The sequence below is a fragment of the Plecotus auritus genome, assembly GCF_963455305.1.
Source record: "Plecotus auritus genome assembly, chromosome: 4".
In the NCBI taxonomy this organism is placed as follows: Eukaryota; Metazoa; Chordata; class Mammalia; order Chiroptera; family Vespertilionidae; genus Plecotus; species Plecotus auritus.
The window spans coordinates 3,477,947-3,497,102 of record NC_137775.1 but is presented as its reverse complement, the minus strand read 5'-3'; the positions used below and the strand labels follow the sequence as shown (position 1 = coordinate 3,497,102).

Below are 19,156 nucleotides of genomic sequence, written 5' to 3'. Positions count from 1 at the left end.
GGTGACAGCTTGGAGGCAAGGACACGGGGCTGGCTGGGGGGATGCCCCAAGGCCGGGGGAGGCAGGGACTCCCCATCAACGGTTTCCTTGTTAAAGGAGCCACCCCCAACCTTAAAAAATGCTCGCCCCACGATGAAGACAGACTGCAGGCACTGCCGACACACTGTGGCAGCCAGCGGGCTTCTGCCGACGCAGCCTGTACAGAGCTTTGCACCAAATTTAATAGAACAATTTAAATGCCCATAACCACTGGGCGGTTTGAAAAACGCCCTCGGGTGAGGATTAACAACAAAGTAAGGAAGCTTGCCTGGGGGGGTCAGCGTGGCAGGAGGGAGTGAAGCAAGCACCGGTGTGGCCTGAGTACCGAGTTCTCCTGGGAGAGGGGCTCTTTACAAACCAGACCGGAGTTAAGTGCAATATTGAACCGAATGTCCCCATGTTGCCTCCTGGGGCCTTGCAAACATCGCCCACGGGGTCTGTGGTTGTTGGATGCCTGCTGTGAGGCGGGGGCTGTGCGGGGGCCACTCTCCACAGGACAGTGAGGCCGGGCTGGGGGGCGAGGGACGGGAAGGACGCCCACACGCTGTCTGGTGACATGTGCTGGGGACAGGGGAGGTGATGGCTCAGTGAGATTTTCTATTAAATCAGGAAAAACACAACTTGCCCCGAACATCACCTCTTCGGGCTTCTCGGACCAGCTGCTTCCCGACGCCCCGCTGAGGAACAAATTGTTTTCCCGGCAGGATGCTCGGACACGCCCGCATCAATGGTCTGATGGTCCCAGCATCCAGCCGGGCGAGGAGGCGATCTGATGCGGGCAACCCGGTCATCTCAATGTAGGACAAGAGCCAGGATGCCCGCCGGCAATTCCTCAGCTTCTAGAAGTACCTACCATCAGCGCGCCCCCGCCCCCCTCCCTGCCCCCAGCGGCCGCAGGAAGCCGGGCCTTCTGGTACACCGCCAGACCCATTAGACGGAGGATAATGGCAAACGCAACGTGAAGAAGCCCGCGGCACCCTTGCTGCGTGACGCCACCAGCTTGTGGTGATTGTTCCGGCAGCAACAGGAGACTGACAGAAACGTGGTCTTTTACAACTTGACTTTTGATTTAAAGTTTAACATGTTGGATCCCATGTGAACTTCCGTAGTAAATGACCCATCCATTAAGTTTATGCAGATTAGACAGACACAAAGTGGAGAGAGGAGTCAGTGTGTGTTCTCGGTAAAGACTTGTTCTCCCGATGCTACATGGTGGCTAATAAAGGGCCGCACACGTGTCACCCATGACAGGTTTGCAGGTTAAAGGCACATGAAAAGGTACCGCGTGCCGAGTCGGCGATGGCGGGCACCAGGTGGGCCCCCACCGAGCGTGCTGCGAGGCCTGGTCATGGCAACATCAGGCTCCACGGGGACGGAAACGGGACATGGCTGAGCGAGTGGAAGGGGGGCGTGCCTAATGCGCTCAGACACCGAGCGACGCCCCGTGTAAAGGTAATTGCACGCCTCCGGGAGGCGGTCCGATCATCTGACGGGAGGTGCCTGTCGGCATGACCAGGTGAAGGCCTAAGTGAGGGCAGGAGGCTGGACGATGGTTCTCGGAAATGAAAACAAAACTGGGGAAAAAAGGCAAATAGAGAAGGCCTTCCGCCCACCTCCTCCTGGGTGCCCAGGAGGCGGGCTTGCTGGGCATCGGGGTGACCTTGGGAGGCGGGACCCGCTTCCCTTAAATTATCGCTATGCCCACAAGAACGTTCTTGGTCCAGCAACCTCAGCGCAGGGGACCGTTCCTTACAATAGCTGCTGCGTATCCGTGTGGTGCATGGGCCACAGCCACGCGTCCCATTTGGGGTCGCTCCCTACAGTCCAGCGTGTCTTCCTGTCAAACTGACGCATGTCGGCAGCATCTCACTGTCCGACGTCGGAAGTGACCGGTGGCTGTTGAGGTAGATGCGTGGGGAGGTGGGGAGACCCGTGGCCGCGTCTGGGTGACGGGTCCTTGTCCCTCCAGCAGCCTAAGCTGGTAGCATGATTGGCAGGTCACGCGCTTGTCAATCACTCTGGTAATAACCGCAGAGCAGTGGGAGCCGGGTGTCTCTGAGATGAACGAGCCCCCACTGCTCAGCGGAGGGCTCAGGGCTCGGGAACGGAGGGGAGACTGGCTTTGCTTTCAGGTCACACCGTTTCAGGTTCAAGTAACCAAACAGCTGAGCCTGCCTCTCTGAGCTGGATGCCCACGGGCTTACGCCACGCAGGCAGCGCAGGGGAGCGAGTGCCCCGGGGAGCGTATTCCTTTGTGACTCGAGATGCGTGCGCGAACACTGCTGGTGCGTCTCATTTTTATCTCTAGCCGAAACCTCCGCCGCATCGAATGTTCGTGACCGCGTTGCCCCTGGGAAGTGGGGGTGCGACGGCTCACATTTCGATGGTGAGGGAAAAGACCAGTTGGTAATTATCACCGCCACTGCGCCCGGGTCCGTCCTGGCGCCTGGTGTGTGCACAGCACGACCCGGGCCTTCCCTGGCTCTCAGGGTGGCTCCCTCTGCTGCCGAGGACACAACATAGGAGCACGGCACCATCTGCCACCGGGGCCCGCGATGCAGGGGTGACGGATGTAAGCCAGCTGAGCGATGGGTGTGGAGCAAATGCCTTCCAGGTGCTGAGGAAGCTGCTAAGGAGGCCCTTCGCTCGCTGAGTGTCTGTGGCTCCTGACTGACCAATTCTGGGCAGCCACCTGCACGGGCCGCGTGCCGCCTGCGAGATTGCGTGTTCCTCCAGCAGCCTGGGCCCACAGGCCCAGCACCGGTTGCACCGAGTGGACAGTGCATGCGTGCACGTGGCGTGGATGAGTGCTTTCCCCGATCACCACTGGCTCACGTGAAGCGTAAGGAAGGGTAAGTAAAACACACCCCATGAGTGTTCCTTGTGAAAATAGCTCAGCTGCTGCACACGGTGCGGGTGTAGGGCCTGCCGTCGGATAAAAGCTGGGAGTCCCCGGCCTCTGCTGAAACGTAAACCAGAGGCGGGTGCAGCCCCAGGTGCTACGTGGCATCTCATATTCACAGCAGACCCTTTAGCATTTCTTGCATTGCTGGTTTGGTGGTAATAAATTCCCTTGCCGAAACCGGTTTGGCTCAGTGGATAGAGCGTCGGCCTGCAGACTGAAGGGTCCCGGGTTCGATTCCGGTCAGGGGCATGTACCTTGGTTGTGGGCACATCCCCAGTGGGAGATGTGCAGGAGGCAGCTGATCGATGTTTCTCTCTCATCGGTGTTTCTAGTTCTCTATCCCTCTCCCTTCCTCTCTGTAAAATATCAATAAAATATATTTAAAAAAAAATAAATAAATTCCCTTAGTCCTTTTTTGTCTGTGAAGCTCCTGATTTCACCTTCAGTTTTGATTGATAGCCTTGCTGGGTACAGTATTCTTGGATTCAGATCCTTCCTTTGCATGACTTTGTATATTTCATTCCATTCCCTTCTGGCCTGATGAGTTTCTGTTGAGAAATCAGTTGCTAGTCTGATGAGGGATCCTTTGTAGGTAACTTTCTGTCTCTCTCTTGCCGCTTTTAAGATTCTTACTTTGTCGTTGGTGTTTGCCAATTTAATGATAATGTGCCTTGGTGTCGGTCTTTGGGGTTCATTTTGCTTGGGACTCTGTGAGCTTCTTGGATTTGTGTGGGTTTTCTCTTCCCTATATCAGGGAAGTTTTCTGTCATTATTTCTTCAAACAGGTTTTCTTTTCCTTGCTCAGCTTCCTTTCCTTCTGGAACCCTTATTATGCGGATGTTGTTTTGTTTCGTGTTGTCCCAAAGTTCCCTGAGGCTCTCCTCCTGCTTTTTAATTTTTTTTTCTAGAAGCTGCTCTACTTGGGTGTTTTTCCCCATCTTGTCTTCTAGCTCACTGATGCTGTCCTCTGCTTCTTCTAGTCTACTCTTGATGCTTTCTATTGAGTTCTTTACAGCAGCGATGTCATTTTTCATTTCTTCTTGGTTCTTCTTCATTTCCTCTTGGTTCTTGCTCATATTGTCAAATTTGTCTTTCATTCTTTTCAGCCACCTTATGACCATTTCTCTGAATTCTTTCTCTGGAAGGTTTCTTGCCTCCATTTCGTTTACTTCCTTTTCTGGTGATACCAGCTTTTTTTTTCAAATGCGGGCTGTTTCTTTGTCTACCCATGGTCTCTCTTCTCCGGATGTCTGGTTATGTAGTTCTCTCTCTCCTTATCCCAGGCGAAATCTGACCTTTCCGTGGTGGAGTGTAGATCTCCTCTGAATCCGCGTGTTTGTGCCAATTGGGGACCGGTGTTCTGGGGCTCACAGCTGTTCGGTGGGTGCCGCAGTTGTGGATTTTCAGGCTTCCGATAAGCTCCACTTTCCCTTTCAAGATGTGGCATCTCATATTCAATCTGCAGCTCCACACGCTTCCCCCGTCCCGTGCGGTTCTGCCCGGACAAGCAGCGTATTTGCGCGCACAATTAGAGCAAAGAGGTCAGCGGGCGGAGACTGCCGTCGGACTAGAAAAGTTTCTAGGATTGCACCTGTGCTCAGCGTGTGGCCGGCTCTCTGCCCAGTGCAGCAGGTCACGGTGGCCACGCCTCAATGGGAGGGGCGCATGCGACTTCATAGGCGCTAGTGAGAGCCGGAGGTCCAATTTTCATGCTCTGAGGGCAGGAAGTGAGACACATACATGTTTAAAGGAAAGACCACCAAGCCCGCTCCGTCCTCTCAGAAATAAAGAAGCAGCAGCACTCTGCTCAGAAATAATGGTTTGTGCCCGAAAATACAAAACCCTGAGACTGGGAGCAGGCGGATGGCATTTGAGTGAGGGCTCAGGGAGGACGGGAAGCAGATGTGGGTGAGCCTGACCTTTGCCCCACCGTCCATTCGCCCTTTCCCCCGTGGTAATGATTTCAGCTGGACACATGGCACCTAATGCCTTTGGAGCAGCCACGTGGCCACATAACTAACTTGTCTCCCGGGGATACGCATGCGGTGCGTGTGCCATGCCCAGATCTGGCCCTAAGGCGTGGGGGGTCCTCATCCCGCCCCCTCGTCCTGGCTGAGATGTGACGTGGCACTGAGCCTCCTGGACCACGAAGAGGAAGTGGCCAAGGCCTCTCAGGGCAGAGCCGCCTCCCGCCTGTGGTTCTCATGAGCGAGGAACGCGCTCCCATCCGCTGCGCCCCTGCTGCGTGGCCGCGGTCACACGCATGGGACTCACGTCTGAGTAATGCAGTTGAGGGCACCGTGATTCCTTTAGCCGAGAGTAAGGAGGAGCTGTTTCTCACTGCTAGCACCGCCATGGAGGACACACAAAGCATTCTGGGTACCATCTGCAGGCTGCTTTGTCTCCCACAGAAAGTCCTCGTCCATCAAGCAGCTCTTTCTTGTTATCTGCCCAGAGTGGTTAGTGGATGTGCTCCTTCGGGCACGCGGGACAACGCAGTGTGGCTGGTAGGAGACACCGGCTGGAGGTGCAGACAGCCCAGCGCCGTTCCCTTAAACGGAGAGGAACTGCGCGCTCCCAGGACACGCAGCCCAGCAGCAGGGTGGCTCCGCGGCGGATTACCCGAGCGGTACAGCCAGGGACAGAGGATCGGCCCCCAGAGCCACCCAGCTAGGGCACGGGAGCCGCAGGACGGCTTGGGCACGCAGGGGCCTCTCCTGACTGGGAATGAGCTCGCCTCTCAAAGTGGAGGCACCCAGAACCCACCAGGCTCTCAGGGACCCGCAGACACTCACCCGTCGCCCTGCAGGGCAGTGCCAGGCCTCGGGGCCCTGCCGCAGCGGCGGGCGGTCCTGTTGGCCAAGGGCAGGGAAGCGGCTGGGGCAGGTGTCCCGCTGGCTATCTGCTTAGCTTTCTTGGGCGATCTGTGCCCCAGCTGGCATCGGCGGCATTTAAAATAACGCTCAGCATCGGAGCAGCAAGCGCGTTATCAAACCCATGCTTATCACTGAAGTTTAGCGCTCTCCTGTGATCTTACAAAACACCTCCGTCAGTTTCTCCGAAGGACAGACAAACGCACCATGCGCACCGCACCGTGGCCCCAGACCCCCGGCGAGGCCTTCGCGTTACATCCAGGACGGGCAGCGCTTCCTACGAGCTCCCTGAGGGGTTAGGGCCAGCCGTGGGCAAACTACGGCCCGCGGGCCGGATCCGGCTGTTCTATCCAGTTCTCTTGCTCTCCCCTCCGCTCCTTTACTTTGAATTTATATTAGTTCACACAAACACTCCATCCATGCTTTTGTTCCGGCCCTCCGGTCCAGTTTAAGATCCCATGGTGGCCCTCGAGTCAAAAAGTTTGCCCACCCCTGGGTTCGGCTAACCAAGACCTTTCGTCTTGAATCCCATCGCTCAGCTCTTGGCTGAGCGGCTCCTGCAGTTTGCAGCAATGCAGTCTGTTTCTGCCACAGCCCCCGGGTCCCCACGGAAAGGCGTCTTCCGGCTGCTGCGATGGGCTTGTTTCTCTCCCGGAGCTCCCGTCCCGGACGGAGGTCTGCTTCCTGCTCCGCGTTCCCGGTGAGAAATCCTTCCCGGGACCGGCGTCGAGTGCTGCCTCCTCCCGGAGGCCTCCATCCCACACACCTCACAGCCTATGAAGCGCCACCTCATTTCTGCTAAAAGCCAGCAGGGAGGGGGCTGGGCTCAGCACCCCGCTTTCCCATTCCCTCCACGTACCCGGCAGGCCTGGCAGCAGCCCCGCACCCGTGGGGCAGGCCTCGGTCCCGGACAGAAGGAGCCCGAGGGACACGTGGCGGTGACTTGCTCGGGACTCCAGCCAGCACCACAACAGCCGTCGGGTGTGAATAAATCCAAATGATTCCTCTGATTTTTTTTTTTTTGGTCAGATCCACCGAGAATATATTTTTTGGTGTGCCACAGACTGTTAGTAATTAGTTTATGTGCCGTGAGATGAAAACGGTTGAAAATCGCTGCTTGGGACTATTTAAAAATTAGACGGAAATGGAAATCCGCTTCTTTGCACTCAGCGGTGCGATGCTCTGGGGGACACGTGTCCCGGCTTATCTTGAGAACGTGAATTAGATTTCCTAGCAGACATCACCCCCGTTTTCCTTCAGCGTGTCACTCAGCTAAATCGGTGAGACACGCGCGTGTGCTCGAAAGGACGCCACGTGGCCACCTGCACCCCAGCTCCTTCCAGGGACAGACACGGCTGCGTGGGCTGCCTTCACGCCCTGTTGCCCCGGCCAGGAGGCACTCACGTCCTTCTCCCTCGGCTAACCGTGAGAAACGCTATCTGAAACGGTGTAAAATCCCCCCATTTAATTACTGGTCACCTTGCTTTTATTTTATTTATTTACTTTTTAAATATATATATTTTTTATTGATTTCAGAGAGGAAGGGAGAGGGAGAGAGAGGTAGGAACGTCAACGAGGAGAATCGGTGACCGGGTGCCTCCCGCACGCCTCCCACTGTGGTGTGTGGCTGCGGTGTTGGAGGGAACGTGGGTGGCCCAGGATGACAACAAATGTGCAGAGAGGACGTCGCCTCCGCAGAGGCTGCTGGCTGCGTGTCCTCCAGCGTGCAGAGCCGAGGCAGGCTCCCCGTTCAATTTGCCACAGAACTGATTTCCTGCCACCTTGTTCCAAGAGATGCTGCTTACCACGTTTTTTGTTTGTTAATCCTCACCTGAGGTATTTTTCCCATTGATTTTTAGAGAGTGGAAGGGACGGGGAGAGACAGAGAGAAACATCGATGTGAGAGAGACACATCGATTGGTTGCCTCCCGCACGTGCCCTTGACCAGAATCAAACCCGGGACCCTTCCGTCCGAGGTCGGATGCTCCATCCACTGAGCCAACCCTCTAAGGCTGTTGCTCACCACTTTAAAATAGCATCACTGTTTCGCATTTCCCTGTATGTTGACAAGAAGCCGCTGAAGCCTGGTGGCATGGACAGTGGCTGTATTGGTAGAAGACACGTTTTTCTATTTTAATCCGCAGGACACTTTCTAGGGACATCTGCCAGCGGCTACACGCTTCTCGGAGGGGCGGCATGCGCAGCGTGTACTTCCGCGAACAGCTTCTCTAATTAAGACGAATAAAAGCTTTCTCTCTTTGCACCTCCCGCTGTCGCCCGGGCAGGAAGTCTATAGTGAGACTTATTTCCAGTCTGCAAGTGAGCCGAGCTTAGAGCTGGAACACGGCTTTGGACACATGTCAGATCAACACCGAATGCATATTTTTTTGACATTTCATAACATTAACTTCCTTTTAGGAATACTTTTGGGAAACAGCATCTTGCACATCAAAAGGCAGCGCGTCAACAAGCCGGGGCCCCCCTTTCTGTGATGGACAGGCGGCGAGCGAGCAGGCGGGACACAGCCGGGGCGCAGTCACCGCCCACAACCCCGTGACTCACAACGGAAACCCGTCCTTCCCGGCGCCTCTCGGAAAACATCACCATATAAACCACCTCAGTGTGGAGTCTACGTGTTTTAAAAAGTCCTTATTGTTGAAAGTGTTATATATGCATCCCTTTCCCTCGGCGACCCCATCTAGCCCGCCCCAGGCCTTCACCCCACGGCGGTCGGTGTCCGCGTTATGCATAGATGTATACAAGTTCTTTGGCTGATTGGAGTCCAGATTTTAATCTCTAGTCTTTTTAACAAAAGAGAGAAGTCAAGGTAGTTTTCAAAATACTTCATGCAACTCAATTAAATTGTGCATATTTATAAAACTAGAGTATCTTTAACGAATAGGAAGCGTGACCACTTTGCTTTTCCTTTTATTTCTAATACCGGCCACCCGCCTGATCCCTTTTCGGCGCGCCACACGTTGAAGAAAGCGGCTGGCATCCACCGGTTAAGCTTTAGCTCAATGACTGGTGATGTCTTCATCGACCCCTTTCCTATGTTCGGGCTGAAAGGGACTCACTGAACTAAAAGCAATGGTATCTTAGTGCCATGGCTAGAAGTAGCTCAAAATCACCGTTCTCAACAAAAATTTCCTTGCGCGCAGCAGGTCGCACTCCCAACTGTGTAGGTCTGGACCGAGGTGTGCCGGGGCCTCGGTAGCTCGAGGGTCTGCAAATTCCGAGACATGCTCCACGGGAAACAACGACAATACAAACTGGGTCAGTGGCCCCCCGCCCTGGCTCCTGGGGAAGCCGGCCAGGGAGCGGCTCGGGATGGGGGTTAAAGGCCTTGAGAAATTCTACTTTACTAGAGGCCCAGTGCACGAAATTCGTGCACGGTAGAGTCCCTAGTGGCTGCCGGCCAGGGTCTTCCTTCATTCCATGCCGCCCCCTGGTGGTCAGCGCATGTCATAGCGAGCGATCGAACTCCTTGTTGGTCGAACTCCCAAGGGGACACTTTGCACATTAGGCTTTTGTATATATAGATTTCCTTAACTAACAGCCAGTACTATGATTTAAAAAAAAAACCCACTTTGGCTCTAACCGGTTTGGCTCAGTGGATAGAGCGTCGGCCTGCGGACTGAAAGGTCCCAGGTTCGATTCCGGTCAAGGGCATGTACCTTGGTTGCGGGCACATCCCCAGTAGGAGGTGTGCAGGAGGCAGCTGATTGATGTTTCTCTCGCATTGATGTTTCTAACTCTCTATCCCTCTCTCTTCCTCTCTGTAAAAAATCAATAAAATGTATTAAAAAATAAAATTAAATTAAATTAAAAAAAAAACAAAACAAACAAAAAAACACTTTGGTCTTTATTTAAACAGTATTTTTTTTTTTTTGCAATTGTTAAATCTTGTCCCTGGATTTCTCATTCAAAACAGGAAACTCTGCATCCAATTACTAGTGTTATTTTAGAAATGACCTCCCAGACATACAATATCCCCAAACAATGCAACATAAGATAAAGATGCTTTATTTACAGAACATTCACAAGGTTGGGTTGCCATAGCTTTCTGGGTTCCCGGGTGAGTGACTATAATGTATTCCATATTTGCCGGCCATTTTCCAGTATTAAACACGTCAACATATTACTTCGGAGTCATAAAAGTTACTGAGACAGTTCCGACACATGGCAATAACCCAGAGAAAAGACTAATGCGTGACACCAATTCCGCAGGAAATCAATTAACGTTTTTATGAGCAGCAGTAAAAAACGATCAGAGGCTGGCAGAGGGTGAGGTCAGGAGATCTGACCCCCAAGAATATTTCCCACCGAGTCCTGTGTGTCGCTGTGAGAATGTTCTGGGCTGTGTCAGCGCGAAAGCCTCGCTGCCGAGACAGACACACTTTACGTGTCAGAATGACGAAGTCCTTGATCAGGCCGCGTGGCCTCCTGCGGGGCATATGAGCCCTAACTTTCACGGTACCCTCCGTTCCTAATTGAATTTTTGTGGGTCTCTGAACTTACCTACTTTGGTATTCTGAATTACGTGTTTTGTGTGCAAATAAAACTCTGTAAGCTGTGTAAGTGCATAAAGGAGTCTCATATTTTCTGAAGAGGTTCTTATTGAGGCAAGGTAAGCAATTCTAAGATTGGATAAATGACATTGATATTTGACAATGAAGGTGATGGCGCCTTCATATCACTTCTACATAAGATTCATTCATTCATTCATTCATTCATTCATTCAGCGAATGCTGAACCCCACCCACCACATGAATTTGGTGACGCCCAGAATATAAGCACCGAGGACAGAAATATAAAGACAGGAAACAAGTGTGACACGCCAGCTCCCACCAATCCTGCCTGGGAGGCGGCACTGGCCTGGAATACTCCTTCGTGATGGTGGTGAGTTTGCTGCACCCCCACGCCTACCCGAGCTCTCCTAGAGGGGCCAGCGTTATCCTTTCCGTAGAAATCTGCCCGCACTGATGAGCGAGGACACCTGCTCCGGGGACAGGTAAGCCCCGTGACAGAGCGCAGCACCGGGCCCTCTGACCGCCAACGGACAGGCCCAGACGCCCGCGTAAGAGCCTCGCGAATGCGCACCCGAGCACCACGTCAGAGAAGCTGGGGACGATCACAGCGCCGACGGCTGCTTCTTCGGACGAAAGCCATCGACACCAGCCATCCTGGATGCGCGGGGCCCTCCAGGCACGGGGTGGGGCCTGACCATGAGCAGATAAAACCTCACCCCGAAGCTCCCACGTGGGCCCGAAGCTCCCACACGGCGAGCCTCACACGGAGGATTGTCTGTGGGCCTCTCGGACCCCCTGTAAGGCTTCATATCTAAACTCCATAGACGAGAGGGAGTTTGGGTCTGAACCTCTTTGGTATGAGTCGCCCTTTTGTGTCAGTGTTTTTGGAGGCCTCTATTGTTGAGAGTGTTAGAGATGTCCCCCTTTTTGCCCCCAGAGTCGTGCTTTCTGGGTCAGTTGAAAGTGGAGGAAAAACTAGGCCCAGGGGGATGGCAGGGGTCTTACGGGAAAGCCGTGCGTCCCAGCTGAGAGCCGCCGAAGCGGATGGGGTGGGGTGGGGTGCTGCCACAGCAGATGGTGGCTCCTCCTCGCCGTGCCCCGGACCCCGTGGACGCTGTGCAGGACGAGGGCTCCCTCCCCCCTCCCCCCGCCCCGCAGCCCATTCTGCAGGGTCGTCCATGGTCTCAGAGCAAACATGAGCAGAGTTACTTCTCTAGCTCCTACCTACTGGGACCGGCTCTGCCGCGGAAACGACATGAACCGACCCCGGCTCCCTAGCGCACCGGCCGCCGTGGCCACCCTCGGTCCAGAGAGCCGGGCAGCTGACAGCATGTCAGACCACAGCAGACGGCGTGTGTCAGAAAGAGAGGGGCGAGAAGGAGGAGAAAGGAGGGGGGTGGGAACGAGCTTCCAGGCGTGTTTCATCGAGGGCCCAGCGCACGCCACGGAGAGCCCGCAGCACGGCTCCGGGGAGGGGATGTGTGTGGGGGGGTGAGAGCCCGCAGCGAGGTCCAGGGGGACGCCTTCGGGCTGCCCACACAGTGTCCTCGGGACAGCTTTCCGCAGGACGAGCAGAGGTGCCGGGAGGCTAAGGTCAGCCTGACTAGCCCCAGGGCTCCCCCAGACGAGGCCAGGGCGACGGCCTGAACCACACACATCAGATCTCCCGGAAAATGGCCACAGCACAAGCCAGGGCCCTTACGCCAAGCGGCAGGTGGGAAAGGCAGTCCTCACAGAGCGAGGCCTCGGCACCGAGTTGCCTGCTGCAGGCCTGGCTTGGTCAGGGGTATAGCCCAAAGGCGCCATCGAATGTCCTGGAAGTAAATGTCCTTGAATGTGGGGTCCTTTAGGGGAGCTTTTGATAAATATTAAGTTTTTGATTAAGGAAATATACACGTCATGCCGGACACCGTTCTAAGCATTTTGTATCTACCATGCCATTTACTATTCAGTCTTATACCGTGTCACTATAATAGTGTCTATTTTCAAGACGAGGAAGCGGAGGCACAAAAATGAAGACCGCTAGCAGTGGGCGGATTCAGGATTTGAACTTAAAGACGTCCCACCCAATCTCCTTAAAAAATGTTTTTATTGACTTCAGAGAAGAAGGGAGAGGGAGGGAGAGAAACATTAAGGATGAGAGAGAACCATGGATCGGCTGCCTCCTGCACGCCCCCACTGCGGATGGAGCCCGCACCCGGGCACGTGCCCTGACCGGGATGCCCTGACCGGAAACAGAACCCGCACACCCTTCCGTGCCCACGGGACCACGCCCCGCCCAGCCGAGCCACACCGGCCAGGGCCAACAACAGTCTCAAAACCCAGCATCAGAGCATGCAGCAAGCACGGGCAGTTTTCAGGAAGAAGCACACAATGCAGCCGTCGGTTAAAAACGACTGCAGCTCAGTATTCTGATCCCGGGAGCTCCCTGCCTGCGTAGGCCACACGCGGGGCGCCGGCCACACGGCCAGTGACGGCGACTGAGGCGGGACGCGGTTTGGCTCCTGCAACCACTGCGGCGGCTCTGTGGCTGAGGAGCCTGCTGACGCCGCTGCACTTACGGGCCCAGGGTGTCTTTCTGCTCAGGCACGCGGCCCCTCGTTCTTTTTCAACTGGCACCCCAAAAGGACAGGCGGCTTTACGGGGCGACAGGTGCCAACTTACCTGCAGCGGCCTCCGTGCTCAGCCCAGTTAGGGTGGGCTGTGCCCCGGCCACCACCCAGCCCTCCCAGCCCTCGAAGTGCCGCTTGGAGCCCACGTTTCCCATCCACTCGTAGCGGCGTTGGCCTGCGGACCCGCCCTCTCCCGTACGCGTTTCCCGTGGGGCGCTGTCCACTTGCCACTTCAGTTTATCACGCAGTGGCCCCCGCGTCGCCTGCCTCACCCCGGCCGTCAGCCGCGGCCTGACCCAGCCAGGAGCCGAGGACCCGGGCCCGAGATCTCGGCACAGACATCCCCACGTTGCTCCCTGCTTCCCGGGGGCACCACCCCCTGCTCACCGCCATCGGAAGTGATCTGTGACCCACAGCATCTCCAGTTTCCCACATGAACCTTCTCTCTGCTTCCCGAGGTGCGAGGCCGGCAGCCTTGGTCGGCCCCGCAGACGGGGACTCTCTGCCCGCACCCCCTCTCCGACAGCCACTTCCGCTCTGAGTCAGCTGCGCGCCGAGACAAGTGCATGGCTCGTCTGGTGGCTCACCACGGCTTAGATTAACACGGCGAGACCAATGAAAGCGGGCACCTCCCGCCCCTCCAAGAAATACCTCTCTATCTACCTATCTATCTTCTATCATCTATCTATCATCTATCTATCATCTATCATCTATTTGCCTATCATCTATCTATCTATCATCTACCTATCTATCATCTATCATCTATCTATCATCTATCATCTATTTGCCTATCATCTATCTATCTATCTATCATCTATCTATCATTTTATCATCTATTTGCCTATCATCTATCTATCTATCTATCTATCTATCATTTTATCATTTATTTGTCTATCTATCATCTATCTATATATCTATCATCATTTTATCATCTATTTGTCATCTGTCTATCATCTATCATTTTATCATCTATTTGCCTATCATCTATCTATCTATCTATCTATCTATCTATCTATCATTTTATTATCTACTTGTCTATCATCTATCATCTATCTATCTATCTATCTATCACCTATCATTTTATTTATTTGTCTATCTATCTATCTATTTATCTATCTATTATCATTTTATCATCTATTTGTCTATCTATCTATCTATCTATCTATCATCTATCTATCTATCTATCTATCTATCACCTCTGCGAGCCTATGTAAGAATTTTTGAATCTTTTTCTTATTCATCAGTTCAAACATGTGTGAGTCCAAAGGGGCAGTGAGACTCAGCACATAGGGAGCCCCGCCAGTGGTTGAAGCAGCGAACACAGAGAAGCGACACGGGTGCCGCGGTACTCACCCCGCAGCCCAGGCCGCCGCCGCCCTCGCAGGTGACCCTCCTCTGCCCGGGCTCGGGGAGCAGCCCGGCGCCGCAGCCGGGGCGCGGGCACAGCACGCCGCCCATGCGCAGCACGCACTCCTCGGCGCCGTAGTGCTGGTAGCGGCCGTACTGCGGAGACAGAACCAGGGGACAGTGAGGCGCTGGGGTGGGGTCCTCGCCGACCCGTCTCAGTGAGGAACGCAGAGGGCGGACAAGGTGCGGCCCCGCGGCACCTGGCAAAGCAGGCGAGGTGCTTACTTATTCTTTGTGCTTCTAGAAATGTGTCCTCAGAAAGAGATGTTGCAAAGTTTGTGTATTTCTAGATACTGTGCCCACCGACTTCATTCGATGGTGCTAGTGTGTGCACATTCTAGCAGGCACGCCTGCACTACGCATTTACCACGCACCCGGCCCCCTCTGGGGTCCTCCGGGCGTTGGGGCCACTGCGCACAGTGGCCCTGATTCCCGCCCGTGGTGCCGGAGCAGCCAGGCGGTGCACCGAGTGCACCCGCGTAGGGGGAGACCCATGACAGGGCACAGCGGTCCCTTCCTCGGTCCCCCTGCCTCCTCCCCGACCTCCCGGTGCCGCTGCGTGGCTCAGGCCCCGGGGACACCCCAGCCTGCAGAGCCACCCCGAACCCCGGCATCCAGGGCCAGGTCTCCCTGGCAGCAGCGCTAACGTGCTGTCTCCTCGCATGTCAGATCATGGTCTCCCCCAAACGGGGATCAAGCCCAGTGCGTGTGCGCAGCTATGAATGGGTTTAGGCGGCGCTGAGGCAAAGCTGCCTTGGGCCGGACAGGACCGTGGCGCCGGGCACTCAGCAGCGAGCAGGACCGACGCCCCGATCGTCCACAGGACGGGACCATACGTGCTGAGATTAAACGCAAGGGCTCAGACGGAGACACGTGGGAAGGGACTGGAACACAGCGGAGAGCGAGTCCAGGCAGACGGGTACAGTGCAAAGCGGGATCAGGGACTGAGGGTGCGCACGGACCAGGCGCACTGAACACACCCCGGGGTGGGCGGAGATGAGAAAGCCACGGGCCTGGGGAAGGGGTGTAGCTTCACAAGGGCCACGGCCCCGGGCCTGGCTCCTCGGGGGTGCGGTGAGCAGGCGGGCGCTGGAGCAGAGGGAACGGTGGGGAGACAGGAGGCGGAGTCAGCGTTAATGAGGGGCTAGGAGGTGAGGGCCCCCCCCAGGCCACGGTAGGGTTAGAGACAGGGGAGCCGCCGGAGCCGCCGGCTGCGGAGGGACACGGCCCGACGAATCCTCCTCAGAGGGCCCGTGGCTGACTGCTCCGAGGAGACTCGTGGGGAGGGACGAGGATGGAAGCGGGAGCGGGAGCAGGGGGGAGGCTACGGCAGCGCTGCCCGAGAGACCAGACAGCAGCCCGAGCCAGGAAGGTGGCGTCAGTGGGGTTCGGGGTGTATTGCCAATGTGGAAACGGCACCCTTTCTGGCAGGTTTTAGGCAGAGAGGAAGAGTCAGGCACGAGTGTAATGGTTTTCTCCAGAAGACAAAGGGGAGGGGGGGGGAGAGAGAGAGAGAGAGAGAGAGAGAGAGCGCATTACTGACATGGGAACACCTGCAAGAAGAAAGGTGGCATGTGTGTGTGTGTCTGTGTGTGTGTGTCTGTGTGTGTGTCTGTGTGTGTCTGTGTGTGTGTGTCTGTGTGTGTGTGTCTGTGTGTCTATATGTGTGTGGTGTGTGTGTCTGTGTCTATGTGTGTGTCTGTGTGTGTCTGTGTGTCTGTGTGTGTGTGTGTCTGTGTGTGTGTCTATGTGTGTGTGTCTGTGTGTGTGATGTGTGTGTCTGTGTCTCTGTGTGTGTGCGTGTGTGTGTCTATGTGTGCTTATGTATGTGTGTGTGTGTCTGTGTCTATGTGTGCGTGTGTGTGTACGTGTGTCTGTGTGTGTGTCTATGTGTGTGTGTGTGTGTGAAGTTGGGGGAGGGACTTCTGCTCATATCCAGCTTGATAACCTCTTACACAGCGAAGTAGAAAATGTTGAGTGGCGAGTTGGCTGTGTGAGTTTGGAGTTGGGAGAACATGTGGGTTGCAGGTACATGTAAAAGTCACGGAGAGCAGGGAGGGAAGGTGTTAGAATCGGGCCTGCTATCCATTTTCTCATTTTCCTGGCCCCCGGAGTGAAAGAAAGAAGGCTGTCAAGTCCCCTTGCAAACATGCGGACGGCACGTACATATGTGGCACGGACTAGAGCAGTGGTCGGCAAACTGCGGCTCGCGAGCCACATGCGGCTTGTGAGCCGCAATTTGCCGCTCTGTTGACTCATGAGTTTGCCGACCACTGACCTAGACTCTCGATGTCAATAATTACAGGCTGTTGTTGTTCCTTGTGATTAAGCCCCTATCCCAGTGGTCGGCAAACTCCTGAGTCCACAGAGCGGCAAACCGCGGCTCGCGAGCCGCATGTGGCTCGAGAGCCGCAGTTTGCCGACCACTGGACTAGAGGAAAGTCCTTACCCGTGGAATACGTTTAGCGGTAAATGCTCGGGGTGAGGTTGCTTAGGAGAACAAACTGGAGCGTGTGGATTCGTGGGAAAAGGTCTGCTAAATGTCACGAGCTATGCAATTGCCAGGGATGACATGAAGATATTTGGTGAGTGATGAGGCGTCCCATAACCGGGAGATGTCATGCTCGCGATCACCTCCTGAACCCCTCAGGGCCCTTTTACCAAACCTTGCCCCAGTGCACCAACATGCCGGCTCCGGGGGAGGGAGTGGCTGCGGTGTCGCAGGCTGTCTGCCAGAAGCTGCAGAGCGAGGTTCCGGGTGGGCCCCCCTCAGACCGCCCTGCGCCCCTTCGCACGCCCTCCGCTCCGTGTCTGTGTCTCCTGAACGGAGCGTGCTGTCCTCCCATGGGGGGCGCACAATGGCCGCCGGGGGGACGGAGGGACCCTGAGTGCCATGGGAGCATTCAGCGCCCTCACCAATGGCAAGGGGCTCTGTACCAGCAGGACGCAGGATGGCGCTGCCTACAAAACCACTTTTCTGTTTTAAACAAATTGTTCTTACGTAATTGGCGATTTCCTGATTTGATGGCAGATTATCTATTTAATTTAGCGAAGCACCTTTTTCTGCTACGACCATCGCTTTCCGCCAGGAAGCCGTTCAGCGAGGGGCGAAGTCCGCCAGCGCCTTAGAGATTCCTGCTGCCTCCGCCCTGGGGGTCACGGGCACGGGTGGCCGTGGGCGTTGGCTACAGAATTGCTAAGAAATGCCTGTATCTCACTCATTCTAGTCGGGACACATTCGGGGCGCATGTGGGAGGCAGCCAATTGATGTGTCTCTCTCACATCAACATTTCTCTCTCTCTGCCCCCCTCGCCCCTCCTGACTCTCCTCCACTCTCTCTAAAAACCAATGGGAAAAATATCCTCGCTCCTCGGGTGAGGATTTAAAGAAAGCAGAAAACGCGACAGCTGTGATGAAACCTGTGCTCCTGAATCCTTCCTTCTCCGAACACTGTCAAGTTTACAAGCAGCAGTTCTGCCCTGAAGCCAGTGGTGCCAGTAGTGACGGCGTGTCCTGCCCTCAGGAAGGGGTTCAGACGGCAGGTGCATCCGTCACTGGCAGGTCCTCACTCCGTCTTGCCAGGCTGTGCCCACATCTCCCTGGATTCCCTTCCACCCCGTGGGGCCCTGGGGACCCGTCCCACCCTTCCACCGTGGGAGCGTGTGACGCCTCAGCTCTGCGCGGTGCAGACCCCTGCGTGCACGTGAGGGTGAGACGGGTGCCGGAGGGAGAAGTGGCGAAGGAGCCCCCCGGCCGTAAAAACGCACCGACGCCGATCCTGTGTCCGAGGGCTGCTTCTCCTCATCGGCGCTTTACGAACAGAGCTGCCCTGGAGGGAGGGACCAGCCTGCCGCGTGGACTGGGTCTCCGGAGCCTCCCCTCTCGGGTGAGCTCACCGGCAGCGGGTTCTCTAGAAGCCACTGTGCCTTGTTCGACGCCACATCCCAGCGCCTGTGTGTGGGGACCTGCTACCCGTACGCCGGCCCATGCTGCGAACGCTGCTGCTGAAACACGTTTGCAGACGCCCAGGTAAGCTTTCGTGACGCGGACGGGCCGCAGACAGAGGACCAGAGACGACAGCACCATATTGGCAAGCATGTTTGAAAACGAGTGTTGATAGCAGCCAGCATACACCTGCACCTATGGGGACACACTAGCAAGTCCTCCCTTCCCCCTCAGATGGGGAAAATGCCCTCTGGGGGCGTGACTGCCTCGGCAACATCGCAACTCCTCGCAGTGCTCCTAGTTTATTTGGGGAGCGAATCATTCGGTCTGTATGTGCGGGTTCCCGGATTCTCTTAAGAACAGGGACTATTCATTTTATTTATTTATTTATTTTTCTTTCTTCTTTTTTTAAAAATAAATCTTTATTGTTCAGATTATTACAGGTGTTCCTCTTTTTCCCCCCCATAGCTCCCCTCCACCTGATTCCCCACCCCATACCATGCCCTTACCCCCCGCCACCGTCTTCATCCATAGGTGTAAGATTTTTGTCCAGTCTCTTCCCGCACCCCTCACACCCCCTGCCCCCTGAGAATTGTCAGTCCACTCCCTTTCTATGTCCCTGATTCTATTATAATCACCAGTCCATTCTGTTCTTCAGATTTTTTATTCACTTGATTTTTAGATTCACTTGTTGGTAGGTATGTACTTGATGTCATTTTGTTGTTCATAATTTTTATCTTTACCTTTTTCTTCTTCTTCCTCTTCTTAAAGAATACCCTTCAGCATTTCATGTAATCCTGGTTTGGTGGTGATGAACTCCTTTAGCTTTTTCTTGTCTGTGAA

At 55.1% G+C, this 19,156-nt stretch overlaps 1 protein-coding gene across 10 annotated transcripts in view; it reads right to left on the bottom strand.

Annotated features, from left to right (window-relative positions):
- PRKN (parkin RBR E3 ubiquitin protein ligase) overlaps nucleotides 1-19,156 on the bottom strand; it is a 638,297-nt gene that overhangs the window by 75,578 nt on the left and 543,563 nt on the right. For 6 of the 10 annotated variants that reach the window (XR_013960334.1, XM_080663608.1, XM_080663610.1 and 3 more), the window contains one exon: nucleotides 14,315-14,464. The exons of the other annotated variants lie outside the window; for them this stretch is intronic. Coding sequence is in view for 4 of the 6 variants with exons in the window: in XM_080663608.1 (XP_080519734.1) it covers nucleotides 14,315-14,464 (150 nt within the window). In the remaining 2 variants the exon portion in view is untranslated. Of the gene's footprint in view, nucleotides 1-14,314; nucleotides 14,465-19,156 lie in introns of those variants that run through there. 10 annotated transcript variants of the gene reach the window in all.